The sequence below is a fragment of the Penicillium verrucosum genome (genome assembly GCF_028828655.1).
Source record: "Penicillium verrucosum strain IBT 35672 chromosome Unknown utg000004l_segment0_segment0, whole genome shotgun sequence".
NCBI lineage: Eukaryota > Fungi > Ascomycota > Eurotiomycetes > Eurotiales > Aspergillaceae > Penicillium > Penicillium verrucosum.
In genome coordinates, this window is record NW_026643213.1 from 833,057 (window position 1) to 853,697 (window position 20,641).

General features: G+C 49.4%; 10 protein-coding genes across 10 annotated transcripts; 5 read left to right on the forward strand and 5 right to left on the reverse strand.

Annotated features, from left to right (window-relative positions):
* Positions 1-272: 272 nt before the first annotated feature.
* Positions 273-1,377, forward strand: N7516_009784 (uncharacterized protein; the record flags this gene model as incomplete). Its single annotated transcript, XM_057222503.1, has 2 exons — positions 273-360; positions 425-1,377. The coding sequence occupies 2 exons, from the start codon at positions 273-275 to the stop codon at positions 1,375-1,377; spliced, it is 1,041 nt and encodes a 346-aa protein (XP_057069724.1).
* Positions 1,378-1,687: 310 nt separating this feature from the next.
* Positions 1,688-3,365, reverse strand: N7516_009785 (uncharacterized protein; the record flags this gene model as incomplete). The annotated part of the gene is made up of 2 exons (XM_057222504.1): positions 1,688-2,365; positions 2,430-3,365. 2 exons carry the CDS (start codon positions 3,363-3,365, stop codon positions 1,688-1,690), a joined length of 1,614 nt encoding a protein of 537 aa, XP_057069725.1.
* A 760-nt stretch (positions 3,366-4,125) lies between these two features.
* N7516_009786 (putative esterase/lipase) lies at positions 4,126-5,001 on the reverse strand (the record flags this gene model as incomplete). The annotated part of the gene is made up of 1 exon (XM_057222505.1): positions 4,126-5,001. One exon carries the CDS (start codon positions 4,999-5,001, stop codon positions 4,126-4,128), a length of 876 nt encoding a protein of 291 aa, XP_057069726.1.
* A 785-nt stretch (positions 5,002-5,786) lies between these two features.
* Positions 5,787-7,371, forward strand: N7516_009787 (uncharacterized protein; the record flags this gene model as incomplete). The annotated part of the gene is made up of 5 exons (XM_057222506.1): positions 5,787-5,825; positions 5,925-5,997; positions 6,064-6,073; positions 6,133-6,320; positions 6,374-7,371. 5 exons carry the CDS (start codon positions 5,787-5,789, stop codon positions 7,369-7,371), a joined length of 1,308 nt encoding a protein of 435 aa, XP_057069727.1.
* Positions 7,372-7,942: 571 nt separating this feature from the next.
* Positions 7,943-9,145, forward strand: N7516_009788 (phosphopantothenate--cysteine ligase CAB2; the record flags this gene model as incomplete). Its single annotated transcript, XM_057222507.1, has 1 exon — positions 7,943-9,145. The coding sequence occupies one exon, from the start codon at positions 7,943-7,945 to the stop codon at positions 9,143-9,145; it is 1,203 nt and encodes a 400-aa protein (XP_057069728.1).
* A 551-nt stretch (positions 9,146-9,696) lies between these two features.
* On the forward strand, positions 9,697-11,132 carry N7516_009789 (glycosyltransferase family 31 protein; the record flags this gene model as incomplete). The annotated part of the gene is made up of 2 exons (XM_057222508.1): positions 9,697-10,704; positions 10,803-11,132. 2 exons carry the CDS (start codon positions 9,697-9,699, stop codon positions 11,130-11,132), a joined length of 1,338 nt encoding a protein of 445 aa, XP_057069729.1.
* Positions 11,133-11,727: 595 nt separating this feature from the next.
* Positions 11,728-13,308, reverse strand: N7516_009790 (polysaccharide deacetylase family protein; the record flags this gene model as incomplete). Its single annotated transcript, XM_057222509.1, has 3 exons — positions 11,728-12,047; positions 12,101-12,186; positions 12,242-13,308. 3 exons carry the CDS (start codon positions 13,306-13,308, stop codon positions 11,728-11,730), a joined length of 1,473 nt encoding a protein of 490 aa, XP_057069730.1.
* A 407-nt stretch (positions 13,309-13,715) lies between these two features.
* N7516_009791 (uncharacterized protein) lies at positions 13,716-13,941 on the reverse strand (the record flags this gene model as incomplete). Its single annotated transcript, XM_057222510.1, is given in 2 exon segments — positions 13,716-13,812; positions 13,829-13,941. The coding sequence occupies 2 exon segments, from the start codon at positions 13,939-13,941 to the stop codon at positions 13,716-13,718; spliced, it is 210 nt and encodes a 69-aa protein (XP_057069731.1).
* A 56-nt stretch (positions 13,942-13,997) lies between these two features.
* N7516_009792 (DEAD/DEAH box helicase) lies at positions 13,998-16,649 on the reverse strand (the record flags this gene model as incomplete). The annotated part of the gene is made up of 9 exons (XM_057222511.1): positions 13,998-14,614; positions 14,697-14,845; positions 14,903-15,096; positions 15,169-15,320; positions 15,409-15,488; positions 15,553-15,913; positions 15,969-16,104; positions 16,156-16,213; positions 16,276-16,649. The coding sequence occupies 9 exons, from the start codon at positions 16,647-16,649 to the stop codon at positions 13,998-14,000; spliced, it is 2,121 nt and encodes a 706-aa protein (XP_057069732.1).
* Positions 16,650-17,488: 839 nt separating this feature from the next.
* N7516_009793 (pantothenate kinase) lies at positions 17,489-19,103 on the forward strand (the record flags this gene model as incomplete). Its single annotated transcript, XM_057222512.1, has 4 exons — positions 17,489-17,719; positions 17,852-18,134; positions 18,195-18,723; positions 18,776-19,103. The coding sequence occupies 4 exons, from the start codon at positions 17,489-17,491 to the stop codon at positions 19,101-19,103; spliced, it is 1,371 nt and encodes a 456-aa protein (XP_057069733.1).
* Between the last annotated feature and the right edge of the window lie 1,538 nt (positions 19,104-20,641).

Genomic DNA, 20,641 nt, shown 5'->3' on the forward strand with positions numbered 1-20,641 from the left:
ATAAACCAAGCTCCTCCCATCTAAGCACATTTGAGGCTTAGACCCCTCCATGGTCTGTTCAGATTTTGGGTAATAAAATAATCCCAGCCCAGGGAGCCCAAGCTTCTGCATAATCGCGTCAGATGTTGACGTGATCACGTGCCGCAAATAAACAACTCCAAATCCCCACTGCGCATCTACAACATAGCTTAGCTTCTACGACAACATTGCTTCGGAAAAGACCCATACCCACCTCCAGCACTGTATCAAGCTCTACAAACCAACATCCCAAAATGACAACAACCACATCTCGCCCCCCCACATCACCAGACCCAGAAGAAGTCGAACTAGATACAGAGATCACCTCAATCCGTGCCGAAAGTAAGCATCTCAATCCAAACCCCCGCAAACCCACAACTGAAACCCAAAACTAACCAAAATAAAGTCCAAACCCTCCAAAAACACAAGCGCATCCTCACATCCAGCCTCCTAACAACCGACCCAATCCAAAAACTCCTCCGCAAACAACAACCCCAACCCCCCACAACAACAAACCAAACCGACCCCCTGGCAACAATCTCCCCCCTAGTCCACGCCGCCGGCGCACATACCTCCTCAAACCACCACCGCATCGCCTTCGGCGCAACCGCCTTCCCATTCAAAGACCCATCCCCAAAAGCCAGCGCCACGCCCCTCCTCGGCGTGCGCATCGACGTATGCACCCGCAACGGCCGTTTCGCGAAACCATACTACATACTCCTCCAACATGAGCGGAGTCGCGCGGGCCCCGGGTCAGGTTCTACGAAGGTATTGAAGGTCCATCGACACACGGTTCCGGGGTTTATATCGATGACGAAGCTAGAGAGTGTTTACCTGCCGCGTCCTGGAGTATCGCGCGACAATGGAGACGGGGAGGGATCGTCCGGAGAGGATGAGGATGCTGAACCCGCGAAGCCATCGAAGAAGAGCGGCGGTTCTACTCGGAAACAGGATCTGCGGGGATTTGTGCGCGAGCTTCGGAGGGAGCTTGTTGCGTGGCATATGCGTGTTGATGCGATTGACTTCCTGCGCGAGAAATTGGGTCTTGTTGGTGAAAGTGGGAAGGCGTTGCCGTTTGATGTTTCGCCGGATCGGGATACGGGGATTGTGTCTTTAGCTGCTGTTGGGGCTGAGGCGCGGTATGTGCGGGTTGAGTGGGTTGATGGTCGGGTTGGGCGGTTTAAATTGTCTAATGCTGGGGTTGTGGAGCGGGCTGTTGTTATTGGTGATGAGGGGAGGGATAAGAAGGTTGAGGATGCGATGACTGGGGGTGGGGGGAGAGTTGAGACTGTTTTGGATAGGTTGAGGGTGGATGTGTTGTCTGCATCACCTGCCACGCCTAGCACGCCTGGAGTATGAGGGTGTTGTGTTTTGTTTCTGTTTTTCAGCGAGAGATACCCCGATGTGAATTCTGAAGTGTTCGAATCAATTTAAGTGTGAATTTCATTGCAGCTAAATTATAAACAGGGTTGCTATGTCTATCCAATGGTCTCCACCAAATGCTATGCAATCATGAGACCCAAAATCCGCCGCAATGCGTGTATGTGAAAGGTGATAGTCGATCCAAAAGCATTCAAAATTATTACAAGAGAAGTAAAGGGCATAACAGGGACAAAAGAAGGGGTGATTAAAAGGGTATACTGAGTAGATGTCGTGTCATCGTCTCCAATTAGAGAGGCACATAATCCTGGCTGGGATGGATTGTATCCGGTGTTGAAGTTTCGAGTGGTGAGTGTTGCACAACAGCATTGGGAGTATTGGGGGTGAAGGCGACAAGGGGCAAAGAACCATATGATTGGCCATGTCGCACTTCGAGATGTCGACGTAGGACGGCCTCTTCCAAATACCAGCGGTGCCGCAAAGTCGTCTTTTTCGTTCCCAACGCTTGCATGAGAGAGAATTCCTCTCGTTGGTGTTCGGCTTGCAGGGTAGCAATGCCCTGGGTGTGTCGGTTACACATTTCATCCAGTTCCTTTTCCATACGCCCCGTGGCTTCCTGCAGCTTAAGCTCCTGGCGGTCACGGAGGACTTTGATGCGGGCGTGGTGGAGCTGGTCCATATTTTTGTGGGAATGGTATTGTTGTTCTAGCTGCTCCATGTGTTGGCGAGTGAGTACACGGGCTGGTGAGGTTGAGTCGTATTCCGATAATGACTCGGAGGAGCGTTCGGATCGTTCGGCCCTGATCGATGTTCCGGCGGGAGATGGCGGTGGGCTGGCATTGCGGAGATAGCCCTCCATATGCTTGATGCGAGTACGCGAATTCATCTTAGCTCGATCGAACTCACGTTGTTGTTCGATTTCTACCGCCAGTTGTCGCTCTTCGATTTGGGTTATAGCTTGAATGTTCTGTACGAATGCTTGTTAGCACAGAAAAATAAAAAAGTTGAACGGCGGATTTTGTAAAGCGAACCTTCTCGCGCTTCTCATCCTCCTGGCGCTGGTTATCAGACTGCTTCTCTGAGATATTGGTCTGATGCCGACGCCGGAGGGTACTTAGAGCGGCGTCTTGGAAAGCAAGATGTCGGTCCCTTTCCATCCGATGCCGCTCGTGCATCTCACTTAGCTCCGGATCGTCCAGACTTCTTTGTAACTCCTCTTTGCTGAACAGAGGAATTTCCAATCTGGGAGGTGATGCCTCATTTCTCGCATGGGGCGAAACATCATGGGCAGCATCATTGGATTCCGGTTTAGGTTCGAAGAAAACATGTTCAACGCCTTTCTCGCTCGTGGATAGAGTCATCCGCCCTTCCGAGGGTAAGACAATGGCCGAGGATGTGCGCCTCTTGCGGAATTGAATTCTTCCAATCGCAGACTTCAAGCTGCTCCGTCGCCTCTCCTTTTTGTCGGCAGATGCGACGCTGAGAATTGAATGTCGGTGCGGCTTGGCCTCGAATGTATCACTATATCCGTTCCCAATCAGGCCCGACCTCCCCTCACTAGAGCAAAACGAGGTTGGCCGCGTAGACAGCGAAGCTAGTGATCGTGTACTGCGAGCCTTAATGTGATCTGAGCCTAGTGTGACATCCGATAGTGAAGAAACGATCTGGTCGAGCACGGATGGGACGGGGGAGGCCGGCTCGTGGGACGGAGTGACGGAGCCGCACACGGATTTCCGATCGGTCGACGATCCAGAAGACAAGACTGGGGAGGAGGGATCAACCATTCCCAAGGCGATCGTGGCAGCCAGTGGCGCTGATGCTTCGATTTCTGGCACTTTCAGACCCAGCTGTTGAGCCTCTTCGGCTAGATGTTGCGCCTGCGCTGCTTCGGATTCCGGTGAGGGGTAGTGGAGGACATCGGTGCGATATTGGGCCTCATCGAAGATGGGCCCAGTGGTCGACTCCATATGTACAGTTATAGAAAGTATGTGGCGCCTAACCAGCGGGCGCACATGAAATTCAAGATCGACCTAAGAATAATAGTCCACTTGGACGCATTCTATGACGGCATGGGAATTTTTGAGGGGTTGTAAGGACAGTAATTAGAAGAATAAGAGAGGTGGAGAGGTAAGAGGTCCAAGCTAAAGGGAGGAGGGAGAAGGTAGAAGGGTAGAAGGTTGAAAGTAGAAAGTAGAAAGTAGAAAGTAGAAAGGGGAAAACAAAGACTTCACCATTACGGTCTTGTCAGGCCCTCTTTTTTCTTGTTTCCTCATGTTCTGTCGTTTTAGGCAATTTGTAAAAAAAAAATAAATCAATTTGACCCACGAGTGGCCCTGATGCAATCCCATTTTGAAACGGACTAGTCTTAGATTTGAAGATGTAAACATGAACTAGCTATGTATACTATGGAGTATATTGTATAGTGAACGGTATATATTGTAGTTACATTACGGAGTAGTTAAAGAATTATGTTGTATATCGGAGAAATATAAACTATCCCAGTTCAAACACCCCGGCATTTGTTCAGATAGCCTTGACCTGCATTTCCCAACTATGCACTTGATCCCTGAAAATCCCTTGATCAAGCCCCAAGCCCCTCTATTCTCGCCAGATTAGGAAGGTAGGGCTTAGGGCTATCGGCATAGCCTCGGTCCCATAGAAAGGTCGCATCAGGCCATACAACGTAGATCAGCCCATTTAGAACAGCTAGCTCAATAGTCATGAGCTCTACTCGTTCAGCATGTTGAATGCCAGGTTATAAGCCTGCTCCTTAGCCTCGTATTGCGGAGTTCCCACCCTCGTCCTCTTATCCCATCCATGACTACAGCCCGGCATGCGCTCGCTGACCACATGCCAGCCTTGCAATTTCTTGATCTTCTGGGTCAGTTCCTCAGCCTCAAGCGCGAGAGTGTCGCCATCCGCGGTAATCATGAGAACCCGTCGTGGGAATCGATCTGCCTGGGCGTATAGCGGCGAAATGCGCGGATCCCGCTTGTCGAACGATGAGGGTACATAGCAGCGGTCGAAGAGACGCCTGACTGGAAGAGGAATCGCAAAGTCACCACGGGCCGGGGCAGTCTTCGAAGCAGGGCCAGGGCTTAGGTCGGTCACAGGATAGAATGTTAGCAGAGAGCGGAACGTATCGGGAGCGAAGAGGCTTGACGCAGCTGCCAGCGCGAGGTTGCCTCCAGCACTAAATCCAGATATAGATACACGGGTCAGGTCGAATTCATCTGGATGCGCGAACACATATATGATGGCGTCTTCCACGTCGTTCAGGGCAGCGGGGAACGGGTGTTCTGGTGCTAGCCGATAGGGGACGTCTAAGACCGTGTGCTTGGTTTCCTGACTGACTCGTCGACAAAACTCATCGTCGCTGCCATGGAGGGGTAGCACGAAGCCACTTCCATGAAAGTTGAGGAGGACAGGTGATGGACCCGAGCCGGAAGGCTGATACAGATGAACCTTGATGGTTCGGCCAGCATCCCGGGACTTTATATGACGGATTTCATCTGGACTAGCCGATATATTTGTGGCAAGGCGCATGAATGTTCGAATGATATAGGTGAAGCATTTATCATAATAATACAAGATAATATCCATGTTTGGCATGGAAGGATGTAGTATGTTGAAGCTGAGTCCCAGCCGAGGCCTGGGGTTAAGGATGCCACTGCTGATCTCCGTCCTATTTTAGTCTACGCCAATATCTTACAGTGCCTAACCTGGGGGTCCCAACTTGGAATCGACTAACATACTATCTTGATTATCGTTTCTAATACACTAGCTATCCAATAATAATCTGTAAGGAATCAGGATCGTCCATAAGGCACGATTTATGCCCGAATTTTAAGGCACCCATGCAGTATAGTCATAGAGTAACTTTTCCCTAATAATTGAACTGACTAGGGTGATCTTACCCAGAATGACACTGAGAGTACACTGACACTTTATATCCTCCATTTTTCTGCAAAATATCTTACTTCTATAATTTCCGTAATGTAAACCGTGCTGGTGCGTCGATATATCAATCTGCTAGTGGCGTTATTTAATGTTATTTAATCTCCTATCAATTAGCTCTCAATTCCCCGCATTAGGAGATTTCCACGCAGAGCCTCATTATCTTCCACGCACCTTGTCTGCCAATCAAAATGACCGCCTGCCGTCGTCACGCCCATCTCCAACGTCCACCGCCGTCGCCTCTATTGTATCCCTTTTGGAGTCTCAGGTTATCTGGGAAACAATCATCTAGTTTCTAAAAGTCATCCATTTTAGGTTTCATTAAGCAAGCAAGGACTGCTTATTGAGCTGGACAGGAGTGGTGGAAGATCTTGCAACATCGCAATCTACACGCAATCTACGCAATCTACGCAATCTACACAATTTACAGGATGTCCACCAAAGTCGACCCCGTCGACAATAATTTTACGGTCTTTATACGCTTACCATTTCCCAGGGGTGACTTTGTCGATCCGCCGCCTGCAAGTCTCCCCAAGAGAAACCCCTTAAGCATCCACTAACGTAAACAGGTGGAATGGAATGCATCCAAAGATCAAGCGTTATGGGATATACTTTCTCGGCCATCAAAAGGCGATATTGACTGTATGTATTGCTGTTACTTCGAGACTTTGCTTTGTCTTTGTTTTGACATCACTGACATCACCACAGGGAAAGCTCTGTAACTGCACTCTGCCCGGGACACATTAAAGCTGAGGGCTACTAATATGGTTGATATAGGGCAGAGAACTTCGACGTCACCTTACAGTTTCTTCTTCAGCAGGCAGCATGGCTCTATGATCGCCAGCTATCACAGGTTAGGGCTCAAATGCGCAAGGTCGGCACTACGCAGTCGAACTCTCCTTCTCCGGCTTTAGGATCGGTCTCTGGTAGTACGGCCTTGTCACAAAAGGAAACGCCATTACCAGGTATATCCCATGGTTGCTTTATATTCACTACAGTCTGAGACTAATATCAATAGGTTCTCGGGCGCCTTCACGGCAAGTATCTCACCAGAAGGATATCCCTCTCCGAGGTATGGACCGAAACCCTACCCGTCCCCACACGGGACCTTTGGTACCGCCGATGGATCGATCGCGTTTGACATTGACTGCAGCCCCTGACAACCGACGTACGAGCTTTACATCAACTACAGCTACTAACCAAACTCGCGGATCCCGGGATCCTGCACGCACTGACACGCCGACAACCGAGGAGAAAGAACCACGTTGGGATTCTTTTGGCCGCCGGCCTTCGACTGTCAGACGGGAACAGCCGCCGGTCACGTCTTTGCCCCGGTCTCCAACACTGGAGGAAGAGCCCCTGTCCACGAGCTCGTCGGAAGAATCTGAATCTGACGACGAGGACACGATGCGTGCACCCCTGTTCAAACGGTTTGGCAAATTTTCTACCCACCGCTCTGGTCTCCGGGATGACGAGGACGACGAAGAAGACACTCCAGCGTTCCTTCCCGTGGCCCGAGAACACCAACATACCCATCTAGATCGTCCAGGCCAGGAACTTAGCGCCACCCTTCGTTTAGATGCCGAGCGAGGAGCGGCGCAACGGCGACATCACGAGCAGCGGTCTGGCCCTATGGTACCGGCAGCTACAGAGTCATCCACCAGCTCTATCAGCTCCGGTGGGCGTAGCAGCCTACCTGGTGGACCCAGACGGACCAGCCAGGGGGCATCGACCCTGAGCTCCCAGCGCGCTGCCGAGCGCCAAAATTCCCGCAAGTCCACCGCCTCCGGTCGCGAAACTAGCGATGGTACCCCCAGCATGGGAAGCAGCTTCAGCGACCTCGACGGTATGTGTCCCAACCCCGAGGATTCTGGATTTCAACTGATCGACTGGTCAGATGCAAGCGTTACCCAGTCAGCCCTGGAGGAGGCCCTTCTAAGCAACATGCAGCATGGTGGAATGGCTAGTCGGATGAGTACCATCAGCCAAGCCTTACGCAGCCGGTATCTGCAGTGAAATATACCTGTTACATAGCAACATCAATTTTGGCAGATTGCACTCTACGATGTAGTATGATGTGTATGATGTGTATGATGTAGCTCATGTCAGATGTCCGCATATGGCATCCACGTGACCGAGTGGCACCTCGGCATCTCGGTGATGCGTACCGGTGACATAGACATTTGTGGATATCTTCACTTTGACCGGAGCTCTCTATACTCAGATATTCCAAGTATTCATCGTCACGGATCGGTCAAACGGGAGCGCTAGTGCCGGATCAGGACGATCATTCTCAACACCAACATATAATAGATGGGGAGCTCAACCTAGCTGCCTAGTTGCCTTGAAAAACGTTGACTGTACAACAATGAAGAATTCGGCATATTTTGAATAAACCAGACACTCGACCAATCGTGGAAAGCTGACCGGCAACAAAGAACATCCACACTGCAACCCCACCAAGACCCCAATCGCGGAGCGGCAAGCCTCGGCATCTCAGCTGCAGTTCACCTCAAAAGACCAACCTTCCATTCGCAATTGTTCTCCTCTTTTTCTCGGTCGCAAAGCATTTATATCATAATTCACAATGGCCGCCCCATTACTCGGCGAAATGTCCCCAGCAGAGGCAGAATCCGTCTATTTCAATGAATACCCCCCACCAAAAGCCCTATCACGACATGAAGCGCTGGCACGGGCATTCATTGACCTCCACGTGGAGCAGAATCGCCGCGTAGTACTCGTCACATCTGGAGGTACAACAGTACCACTTGAAGCACAAACCGTACGATTCATCGACAACTTCTCCGCCGGAACTCGAGGCGCCACATCAGCCGAGTACTTCCTGGAGCAAGGGTACGCAGTGATCTTCCTGCACCGACAATACAGCCTTCTACCGTACTCGCGGCACTACAGCCACTCAACCAATTGCTTCCTGGACTTCATGGACGAGGCGCCTGCCTCGGCAGACTCCTCCAACCCCAGCCACGGACCTATCATGGTGCGCGACGAGTACCAGGATCAGATGCGCAGCGTGTTGCGGAAATACCGGTACGCGAAACAGAACAACCGTCTCCTGCTATTGCCGTTCACGACGGTCTCGGAGTACATGTTCGAGCTGCGGTCGATTGCGATGCTGATGCGGCCGCTTGGACCAAATGCCCTCTTCTACCTTGCGGCTGCCGTTAGCGATTTCTTCATTCCGCGCAGTCGTATGGCTGAGCATAAGATCCAGTCTGGGGAGTTACCTCCACACATGCCTGATAGCGCAATCTCATCGGATGAAATCTATACGGGTGAGAATGAGGAAAAGTCCTCGTCGAATAGCAGGAAGCTTGTCGTTAACCTCGACCCCGTGCCTAAGTTCCTGCACCGGTTGGTCGATGGATGGGCTCCGGAGGGGAGTATGATTGTCTCGTTTAAACTGGAGACGGATCCATCGCTGCTTGTCTACAAGGCGCGTACTGCGCTGCAGCGCTACTCTCATCACCTTGTGATTGGCAATTTGCTGTCGACGCGCAAGTGGGAGGTGGTTTTCATTACACCTGATGAGCCGCATGAGCGTTGGCTTCGTGTTCCTAAGTCAAGACGCAGCAAGAGTATCTCTGGTGTTGAGGATCAGGTTGGGTTGGCGGAGGCTATGAAGGGAAATTCGGCGGCGCTGGAGCAGGCAGAAGCTCAGCAGATTAATGAGAGTACTCATGATGGAATTGAGATTGAGAGTCTTATTATTCCAGAGTTGGTTAAGTTGCACGCGAAGATGATTGAGAAGAAGACGCAACCTGCGCAGTGATAGTTATATTGGGGCTATACAATTCCATATAAATAAATAATGCATTCTCGGGTCTTGAAGGTATGAATTGATTAATACTGTTCTGGGGTATAATTCTATATATTTTCCTTATAGATGCTACTTTCAACTACAACATAGTTATAACTAGTTAGTTAGTTATGTTGTAGTTATTCAATGTATCGTGATATCCTGCACTGCCCGTGCTGATCTCGGTGGATCCTGACGTCGTGCGGGAACTGTTCACCCCCTGAGGAAATGAAGAAGCCTGGGAGATCTCTCAATTATAGCAAGGGATTACCATATCTCAAACAAGAGATAGTTATTTGATTCAAGGGGTAACTATTTTAAAACCCTCCAAATTCCACTTGGGCTACGCGTCCCGATGTGTCAGCGACAAACCTCGGCGTCAATCAACTTTAACCCCCGACTTCCCCAGTTCTTTTGCTCTTTTGGTTAACAGGAGAGGGGCAAAAGGTCTGAGATTCATCTGCCCTTAGCGAAAAATGACCGATTGATCTATCCTCTGTTTGGTGTACTCATATTTTCTCAGAATGGTGCCCCGCCGGTTCAGTCGACGCCTGATTGCAGTTGCAGCCGTCATCACACTCTTCTTCCTCTACAATATCGGCTTCCTCTCCAATAACAATCGCCAATGGCGTCCTCACTTCACAACAACGACAGAGTTCACCCCGACCTTCGACCAGAACGGTGAACCAGCCCCATTCTGTCCACCCTTACCAGGCATCGAAGATGTGCTCGTGGTGATGAAAACCGGAGTGACGGAATCGCGCGAGAAAGTCCCCATCCACTTCAAAACAACCTTACGATGCATCCCCCACTTCGTAATCTACTCCGACTTCGCAGAAGAAATCGAAGGCGTCCAAATCCACGATGTCCTCGCCAACATGGACAGCGCCGCAAAGAAGAACCCGGACTTCGACTTCTATCACCGCATCGTGAAATACGGCCGAAAGGGTCTGGAACAACATGATTTCTCCGATGAAGCCAACTCCGCCATCGGAAAACCCAACAATCCAGGCTGGAAACTCGATAAATGGAAGTTCCTCCCAATGGCCCAGGAAGCGCTACGATACAAGCCAGACGCGAAATGGTTCATCTTCGTTGAGGCGGACACCTACATCTCTTGGCCAACGGTCCTAACCTGGCTGGCCGGGTTCGACCACACAAAACCACAATATCTCGGCACGGAAACTCAGATCGCGGACGTTATCTTCGCCCACGGTGGCTCGGGCTTCATGCTCTCGAATCCTGCTCTACAGCGCGCCTCCGACGAGTACACCACCCGCGAGGTCGAGCTCAACAACTTCACAGACGAGCACTGGGCCGGCGACTGCGTGCTCGGTAAGGTCCTCAGCCACACCGGCGTCAACCTACACTTCACATGGCCGATCCTTCAAAACTCCAATATCGGCGAACTGGACGAATTCACAACAGATCTCTACCGGAAACCATGGTGTTTCATTGCCGTAGGCCTCCATCACCTCTCACCAACTGATATCGAGAACCTATGGAAATTCGAACAAAGGCGCTGGCGGGATGTAAGTCGACCAAACCCCAAACTCCAACTCCCCCATCCATCCATCCACCTACCCATCCATAAGATCATAACATTGTCCTAACTCCTTATCCCATGTAGAAAAACAAACGAATCCTCCTGCACGGCGACCTCTTCCGCGAATTCATCTCCCCAGAAATATCCGCACACCCCATACGACCGAACTGGAACAACTTGGCTAGCGAAGAGCAGCCGTTTGCACACAATTTCGAAGACTGTCGCTTGATCTGCGAGACGCAGAAAACATGTGTGCAATTCTCCTTCCGGGAGGGTAAATGCTTCACTAGTCTCAAACCGCGTCTCGGACATGCGGTGCCGAGTGGCGATGCGAAATCGGGTTGGATTACTACTCGGATCCGTGATATGACGGAGAAGAAGGGGTTGTGTCGGAAGCCTGATTTCGGGGATTGAGGTGGTTTGACTGTACTTTTATTTTGGTATTGCCTTTTTTTTTTTTTGGGCTTTTTTGGGGGAAGAATATTGTTTCTTTGCTATAAATTTGTTATTTTGTGCTTGCATCAAGAGCGAGAAATGGGTACGCTTTGGCATTTGCTTGGTTTGGAGCCCGGTCTGGTACTTGGGCATGCCGGGTGATTTGGGCTCGTTTTGGGAGAACTTGTGTTTTTATTCTCCTCTATTGCTGTACTACCATTTTGTCTGTTCTGTGGATGATCATGAGCTTGAATAGACAAGCTTTGTTTATGGCGTTGGTGTTTGGTTGACTCTTTGATATATTTGCTTGATTGCTCACACACATCTTGACACGCTTGGACGGATTTCCATTTTGCTTTATGGAATAGTAAGTATTGTTACTCTGTCATTGATTCCCTGTTATTCACTGTTCTAAAATGTAACTGAAAAAGAAAAAGTAAGAAACGACTGAAGGCTAGCATTGCTTGGACAGTGTCGAGACACCAGTTAGGAGAGAAACTATGTATACACTTAAAAATATATGCACAGGACAAGTGCTGCTGTGAGTCTGTACAGATTTCACGGCATTGTCTACTCACAGTGGTGGAGCGGACACATCCTCCAAACATTGATCGATGCGCATGATGTGGTATCCAGCACGCTTGATATGTCGAATAAACTCCGGTAGGTACCCGATGGTAGTCGGATTCAGGTAGTGCATGACAGCAAGATTCCCGCCCTTGCGAACACCACGGAAGAAGGCTTCAAGCTGTTTCTCCGGTGTAGACGTGTTTGCCCATAGCCAGTCTTCGACGTCGACACTCCAGTTCACAATGTACGGGTTTGGGATGTGTCGGGCTAGCTCCTGGCGCAGGCGGGCAGCCACTGTACCGAATGGCGGGCGGAAGTATGAGGCTGCAAATATTCAGTCAGAATAATTTTCAAGGACGCATCGGGAGATAACATACACTGAATGCCCAGCTTGTCTCTAAAGATTTCCATGGACTGGACGATCTCGTCATCAATATCACGGAGGGTTGGCAATGATTCCATCCTTGATCAACATGTTAGCCTCATCGCATGAAATCAAATGTTCAGAACAAACTTACTTCGGATGAGTGTTTGAATGGAGCGCCACTTGGTGACCCTTCTTCAACATCTCCTTATAAAATTCCGTGAAATTGCTCGTCCGATCCCTGAGTCCCGCCCCAACAACGAAGAAAGTAACCCGGATATCCTCCTCTTCAAGGATGCGCATGACCCGCTGAGCGAACTGTGGCTGTCCATCATCAATCCCAAAGGCAAATGAATTCGGACGTGAACAACGGAGAACCAATCTGCCATTGGGCAGCTTCCCAGGCAAACGATAGTGACCATTTTCCTCCGACGGCAGTGGAACATTAGGCAAGATCTCTACACGACGTAGAGTGATGGGCTCACTAGTATAGAACCCATGAAATGAAACCGACAAGACGCGATTGAAGTCAATATCGAAATGAGTCAGAGGGATATAGAGCTCACGACGGCCCGATGGAATTTTGGCATTTCCTTGGGGGTGCTTACGTCGACCTCCCTTGGATCTTCCATGCTTGTGCTTGTTCCTTCCAGCATCGGCGTGCACATCATCGTCGTCATCCCAGTCATCGTCATCACCATCGTCCCAATCGTTATCCTCGCCATAGGCCTCAGAGGCAGGATGAACCACATACCGCTCCGCTTGGACGGAGTCTGCAATGCCAGGGAAGGGACTGCGTTGAGGGTTGCATTCATCGTTGTGTTGGTTAAAAGAGATGCTGAACTGATCCGTGCCCTCAAAGATGACATGGAGGTACTCGTTGTACCAGGGTATTAGGCTGTAGCAGATTTGGGAATCGAATTGTGTGTGGAAGTTCTGATCGGGGTCTGTTGGGAATAGACGAATGAAATCTGGCCCGTACTGCAGAGGTAGGTTCTCACCGGAGCCGTGCCAGAATCCCAGGTTATTGCGAGTTGGGTTTCTGAAAGTGTCGATGACAAGAGGTGGGCTTGCCTTCTTTGCTCGTGAGGCGTTATACGAGGCGTTGTGGGTGAGCCCTCGGAGTTCATTCCAGTGACCATGGTCAACAATACCGTGAAATAAAGCTGAGGTTGGGAGGAATAGCGAAAGAGCGGCAGAACCTAGAAATAGCCAATGCATGATGAACAGTTTCCTCGAGAAAAGATCGAATGTGCTTTGGTTGACGGGGTCAAGGACTCAAGGTGGAAATTGTAAGAAGCATCGTTTATGTACTCGGAGTAATCCAAAGAGTCAAGAACGTCTGACTACCCCATTCATACAGGAAGGAGCTACCTAGGCATACGTCCTTGGTCTACAAGTCTCTACATCTCTACTCTTCACGCTCCAAAATATACAAAGGAAATGGAAAAAATGAAAACTAGATAGTGGCATAAAACCCATGAAATTCGTTATGCGGCACATCTCCTCGACCTTTGCATCCATATCACTGCATTAGCGCGCACGATAAAACCGATCCAGTCCTGATGTAACAAGTCAGGAGAAAGGGTCCTATGTTCGACAGATCCATATCACAAATTGTCGAGAGATCAAGCCCTCAAACCTTCCTCCGGGCCACTATGTGATGAGATCCGATCCTGATCATCCAGGATAAAATTGGGTACTCGGTAACAATCGTCTTCTCCACTGTTGGACTTCTTACGTTTCCATGTTTTTGATATTTTCTTGGGGGTTTTTGATCTCGTTCCATTGTCGTCGTTGCATTGTCGTTGCATTGTCGTTGTTCCATTGTCCTAGTTCCAGTCGTCGTTCCATTGTCGTTCGTATTTGTTGTCGTTCTGTGCTCAGCACAGCTAGAGCAAGGCGAGGCTCTACTCCCAGAACGAATCTTCGTCCTTGGGGGGAGGGTGTCTCGGGGCCCACTTAGAACCGGCCAGACCAGCATTGCTCTCCTTGCGCTTGTCTTCCTCTTTCCCAACCTTCTTGCGTTCGACCAAGGGCTGGGTAGGCGACCACCATGCAGAAGCTTCCTGCTCCTCGGATGTAACAGATGGCTTGGGAACAGTGCGCTTGGCAACAGCGGGCTCACCGTCATTGGCAGGGTTCTTGTTGACATCTTCAGTATCGTTTGCAACCACTTTGTCACTCTCCTCAGCTTCACCAGGCTCATCGGCAGCGTTGGATTCAGATCCCGCGGCGAATCCATCGTCAGAACCAGCGTTAGATTCAGCTTCGGCCTCGGCCTCGGCCTCAGATCCAGCGCCGAATCCATCGTCAGAACCAGCTTTAGATCCCTTGTCAAAGAAATCCTTATCAGAGTCGTCATCGAACTCCAGCACGTCACCCTCGGGGCGGTAGGGTATGAGGAATTCCGGGATCACTTGCTTGCATTCGATCAAGATCTTAACAAGATCCGGGGCAAGCTCCTCATCACGTTCATTGAAGAAAGAGGTGGCGATGCCTTCGTTGCCAATGCGAGCAGTACGGCCTGTGGATAGTAGAAATACGCATTAGTACTAATTTCATCAAGAGCATTGGAAATACAGTGGTATCAAGCTTGTAAGACATACCAATACGGTGAATATATTCAGTGATTCCCCCGTGCATGGCGCTGGGTAGATCGTAATTCACAACGTGCAGCACATTGATAACATCGAGTCCACGAGCGGAGACGCCGGTAGCAACCATCACAGGACACTTTGCGGACCGGAAGGCACGCCTTTTTTTTTTGTGACGGGTTAGCAAAGTCAAATAAAAGGGCGTAGGGAATACTCACATAGCGTCCTCGCGCTCACGCTGAGTTCTTCCACTGTGAATGGAAGTAGTAGGCATTCCAGAATTGTAGAGGTAATCATCGACGAAGTCAACCTGCTCCTTGCTGTTGACGAAAATCAAGGTACGAACAGGTGGCATGCTGATCAGAAGATCATAGATTGCGCGCATCTTCTTGTCCCTATCAACCCAGACGATCTGCAATTTCACCAAGCGTTAGCATTGAAATGGAACCTCACAAGTCTCTTATAATCTCTATAGTTCACATACATCCTGCACAACGTTGTGGTGCGAACTGCCGGCTCGGCCAACGCGGAGGCGCACATGGTCATCGCTGAGGTATTTCTTTGCAAGCGCCCGGAATTCTTTGTTGAAGGTCGCAGAGAACATGAGGTAGCGGTGATCAGCATCCTCGTTTAGATCTTCCTCAAGTCAGCAACACCGAAACGCAGAAATGCGCAAATGAGGGGTTAAGAGCGCGCGCCGCGCCCGGCGCATTCAATCACTTACCTCCTCCCGACATTATCTTCTTAAAGTCTTCCTCCCAGTCCGCGTCCAGCATCTCATCGGCCTCGTCAATTACGGTGTACCTGAACCGCCATTAGTATCAAGCATATGATACATGGAGGTATATCAAGTAAGTCACAAACATACCTAACTCGGCGGAGAGAAAGAACGTGAGTCTGCTTCATGAAATCGAGCAGACGGCCAGGAGTGGCAATCAGAATGTCACATCCCTTCTGAAGCTCCTCACGCTGGAGGCCAGTAGGAGCACCGCCATAAGCAACACACGGGCGCAGCATGGACCGGTAGCACAAACGACGGGATTCATCAAAGATCTGAGTGACCAATTCACGAGTGGGGCAGACAATCAGAACCAGAGGCTCTGCTCGAACGGCATGTTCCCTTGGGTTGAATCTTTCCGCGAGGTTAGGTCGAGGAGCAGCCAGCTTCCTCGCCTTGCCCATCAACTTGGAAAGAATTGGAATGAGGAAAGCCCCCGTCTTTCCAGAGCCTATGTTTTATTAGGATCAGCTTGTTTGCCAAACACCATACTCCGCTGCACGTACCAGTTTGGGCCACCGCAATAAGGTCTAGGTTGGCCAGAACAGCCGGAATCGCATATGACTGGACCGCAGTTGGTTGTTCGTACCCGCAGAGACGAACATTCTCGAGCATGACCGGATGCAAACCAAAGTTTGCCCACTATGAATTGTTAGACAGGTGTATTGTTGCTAACCTCTCTCGCAGACTGACCTCGGTAACCGCCTTGATCTCGTTAGGGCTCTCGATGTTGACCTTGTAGCTGTTCAACCTGCAGACGAAGACATGTTAGATATCGATCTGGTGTCCGATTATCAGATTCACGTCACTTACTCGTCGAGCTTAGCCCCCGGGCGGGCAATCAGCTCACCACGGAAAAGCTGGTCCTCGAGTTCAGGGACTGCGGGGCCGACATCACCATAATCGTCCTTCCATTCATAACGGGCGGCAATTCCAGCCCAATCACGATGATCCTTGTTATTAGCAAGGTCGGCGTACTCGAATGGAACTGGCTCCGTCCAACCCTTTTCACGGGCAACCTTATGAGCAGCTTCGGCGTTGGGGCCCACACCAGAAAGAACGCCCTCGACAGGCGGCTTTCCATTGCTGGACTCGCTCACAGAAGCAACTTCAGCAGCCGAGACGGACTCGACAGCCGAGGCAGCACCGGCAGCCGACGCGGCATCATTCTCGTCATAGGATTCCATGGTCTATAGACCTATTGAGTGCAATTCTCTCGCGTTCGATATCTGTCAAGATAGGCAATGATGTTGATGAGTTGGTAACGTTTGGAGGGGAAAGGGAAAATTGGAGAACAAGTAAGTTTTTTATTTGAAAACAAAAACACGCGGTGCGGTATACTTATGTATATCAACACAGCAATTAATTATGCGCGTAACTTCCTCGCTGGTCCGGACTGCTTGGGGGTACTTCTACTGGATACAAGTTATCTAAGGTGCAGCAAGCAATACCGAAGTACTCTACATGTACCACTCTTGATTAGGAAGGAGCGACTCGCCGAACAATATAGATGTAGGTATACCCAGGTATACATCTATATTGTTCGGTAGGTATACATCCATATATCAAAGGTGTGATCCAATCTTTCTATATCAGACTGTCTTTCAGGTGTTCATGTTAACCACATTGACTAGTTACATAATTCACCCAACATCTACACGGCTGATCATGTGCACATATTTTGAAGTACTATTCTCATTTCTAAAAGCGATTTGAGGCGACAAACGAAAAGCAGACGTATACCGGGCATATTGTGATCCTTTGAATTCCGGAATCTACCGGGCATATTGTGATTTGAATTCCGGAATCTACCTATGGTATATCCATTGATATCTTGGATAAGCATGGCCATAAGCGATCTACTAAGCCTCGGGACGTTAAGCTCCTCGGTTTTCCAATGGAAAAGTGGACCCGCCCACCCTCCTGTGGCCCGTTCCGGGTAGAAGGAGATATACGCAGTATGCCTGGGAACGGGTACCTTCTTTATCTCCGACTCTACCTCCTTTACAACAATTGAACATTCACCATGGCCTCCGAAAGGATGGAGGTAGATACCAATGCTCCGCGGAAGCGTCCGAACCGTCTGGAAGCTGCAATTACCAATCCCGGCGCCGTCAAAATCAACGTCACGGGCGCATTCATCGTCGATGACGAACCACGATCAAAGAGTCCCGTCGACGCAGAGGGTGTACACTACGAAAACAAGGATATTCGACTTCCGCATCATACAGGCGTTGTGAGCCATGTAGCTGTCGATGTGAGTTGCTCACGAGAATTTTATTTTCTCTGCCCCGCACCGCTTCCGGTTCCCCCGCAATCTAGGGACCGCGGACAATTCCTTCAGAACATCGGAAGAAAGCAGGGCTAACGGGGGATTGGGACTTGATAGATTGGCGGAACACTTGCGAAGCTTGTTTATTTCACGCGAGAGCCAGACACTGCGGATAATGGTGGCCGACTCAATTTCCTGAACTTTGAAACGCACCGGATCGATCTGTGCATCAACTTCATTCGACAGCTTAAAGAGGAACACGAGAAGCGTAATGGTTCGACACGGGAGGGACTGTGTGTGGTAGCCACTGGGGGTGGCGCATACAAATACTACGATCGGCTGAAAGACGAATTAAATGTTAATATTCTACGGGAAGAGGAGATGGAATGCCTAATCATTGGTAAGTCACCAAATATACCTAAGCATAGAGCATACTGTCTCACGTCTCCAAAAAAAAAAGGATTGGACTTTTTCATCACCGAAATCCCCAACGAGGTCTTCACCTACAGCGATGCCGATGCCGAGCCGATGCAATACGCCGAAGCCCGGCCCGACGTCTACCCTTATCTTCTCGTCAATATAGGATCAGGTGTTTCGATGATAAAAGTCTCCGGTCCAAGACAATTCGAGCGTGTCGGCGGAACACATCTCGGTGGTGGAACATTCTGGGGCATTATGTCTTTGTTAACCGGGTCCCGGACCTTCGACGACATGTTAGCAATGGCCGACCGCGGAGACAACAGCGCAGTGGATATGCTTGTCGGAGATATCTACGGCATGGACTACAGCAAGATTGGCCTGAAGAGCACAGCTATTGCCAGTACTTTCGGCAAGGTGCTCCGGTTGAAGAACGATGCGGAGCAAGGAGCCGAAGACGGCGAGGGATTGATCCGTGGCGACCCTAGTGAAGCTAGCGATTCCGGGGAGTCTAGCCATGGACCCAAGCCAAATCCGGAAGACATGAGCCGGAGTTTGCTCTACGCCATCAGGTATGTTTACAATATTTCCATTCTCCAACGGAGTCCGAACTAACCCGATTAGTAATAATATTGGTCAGATCGCGTATCTGCAGTCGGAAAAACATTCAGTCAAACATATTTACTTCGGAGGTTCATTCATCCGGGGCCACCGCCAAACGATGAACACTCTCTCCTACGCCATCCGCTTCTGGTCCAAGGGCGAGAAGCAAGCTTATTTCCTGCGCCACGAGGGCTACCTTGGTGCTGTCGGTGCCTTCATCCGACGCCAGCCGCAAAACTGGGGTCGCAGAAACAGTGTTGATGATGTGGTCGCACCGCAGGCGGTCCGAAACCTCGTTCAAAACAAAAATGTCCTTCAACAAAATGGCAGGGCGTCTAGTGAGCTATAACATTTAACATGCTGAGCTATTATGACCCTACCCTCCCTCCGCTTTGAGTCTTGATACCCCTTACAAGCAATCCGTGAACTCGCAATCTTGTGCTGACTTCCTCTGTGCACCCATAATGGCTGCTTTAATTGGCCACCTGTGAAAAGCCGATGTGGCGATTCTAGGCACTTGTCCATGTTGTACATTTAGATCTATCTGAAGTTTCCTAGCTTCCTGCTTGGATTTCGGACATGTTCGGTTATCATGTTAGAGAAATAATTCATATTTCGTTGCTTTTTTTGCTCCGGGTAAGTACTTTAATTGTCTCATTCCAGTTCCCTCGGTTTGCATATGATATTGGAACATTTTTGGCAGTCATAGTTCTACAGTTCTTGGCTAAGGATGATAGTTATACAGTGTTTTTAGATGCTCTGTTTAGACGTATACAAAGGCTGTAAAAATTATAACCAGGGGTTGTATTTGTTAGGATGGACACCTGATTCATCAGGCCTTGTTTGCTAGGCTGGTCAGCTACATGAGTAGCTCTCTGTATGTTCCATAGTAGCTTTATCAGGTTATGGGTCCTCTCTATCCCACGATCTCTTATTCCATAACTAGTATCTCCATTTGTATAGACATGAAATTGTATATTGTGTATTAATAATTATGTGGAGAACGGTGTGGAGAGCGGTGCAAAATAAGGCATTCAGGCACCAAATCCTTCCTTCAAAATTCTTCAACATCTTCCTGATCGGAAAATCGCTCGCCCTCCAGAAGCCTATATTGACGTATTAAAATAACAACGTCTCTCAATCTAGATCACCGGGTATATCGTCGCGAATATATCAACTACCCTCGTCTAATAAGTCAAGTCTTAAGTAGTACGCGTCGAACTCGCCGACGAATTTATAGAACAAGCGATCAAACTCTTCTACGGATAAGGTTTCTACGTAATGAGACGAAGAAGTCAAAATTCAATATATATAACCTTAGATAGAGTTTATCTAAACAATTTAACAACAATTCTATATAGTTAGCCAGCAAACGAACTCGGAGTTATTAGAAGTACTATACGTCGTAATAACTAGTTATACTTTTTAGCCAACTTGACGGAGAAGAGCACTTCCGTCACTTCCTTACCTCCTATTAGAAAAAACTCGAAATATAACCTGTCAACTATAATTACCGGAAGTGATCTCTATAGATGCTGTTGGAAATCCTTTGATAGTACGTAGAGCGGAACGTAGAGGACGGAATCTTGCTTCTCCTAGATCAGAAGCCTCGACTAGGCCTATAGTGCTACAAATAGAAGGGATCTCGATTATAATAGTCGAAGACAGCAGTTATAGAGGATGATACCGAGAATCACGGGGTAAGCACATTTGTAGGAGGAGGCAGAGTATGACCTTGGTGGATAATCCAGCCTGAGGGTGTGTTGGGATTGACACCTGATTTATCAGGCCTTGTTTGTCAGGCAGCAGGCTGGCCAGCTACATAACCAAGTAGTACAAGGTTTTCTGGCCGCGGCCTTCAAACCTTTTCGTACTTAGGGTATATAG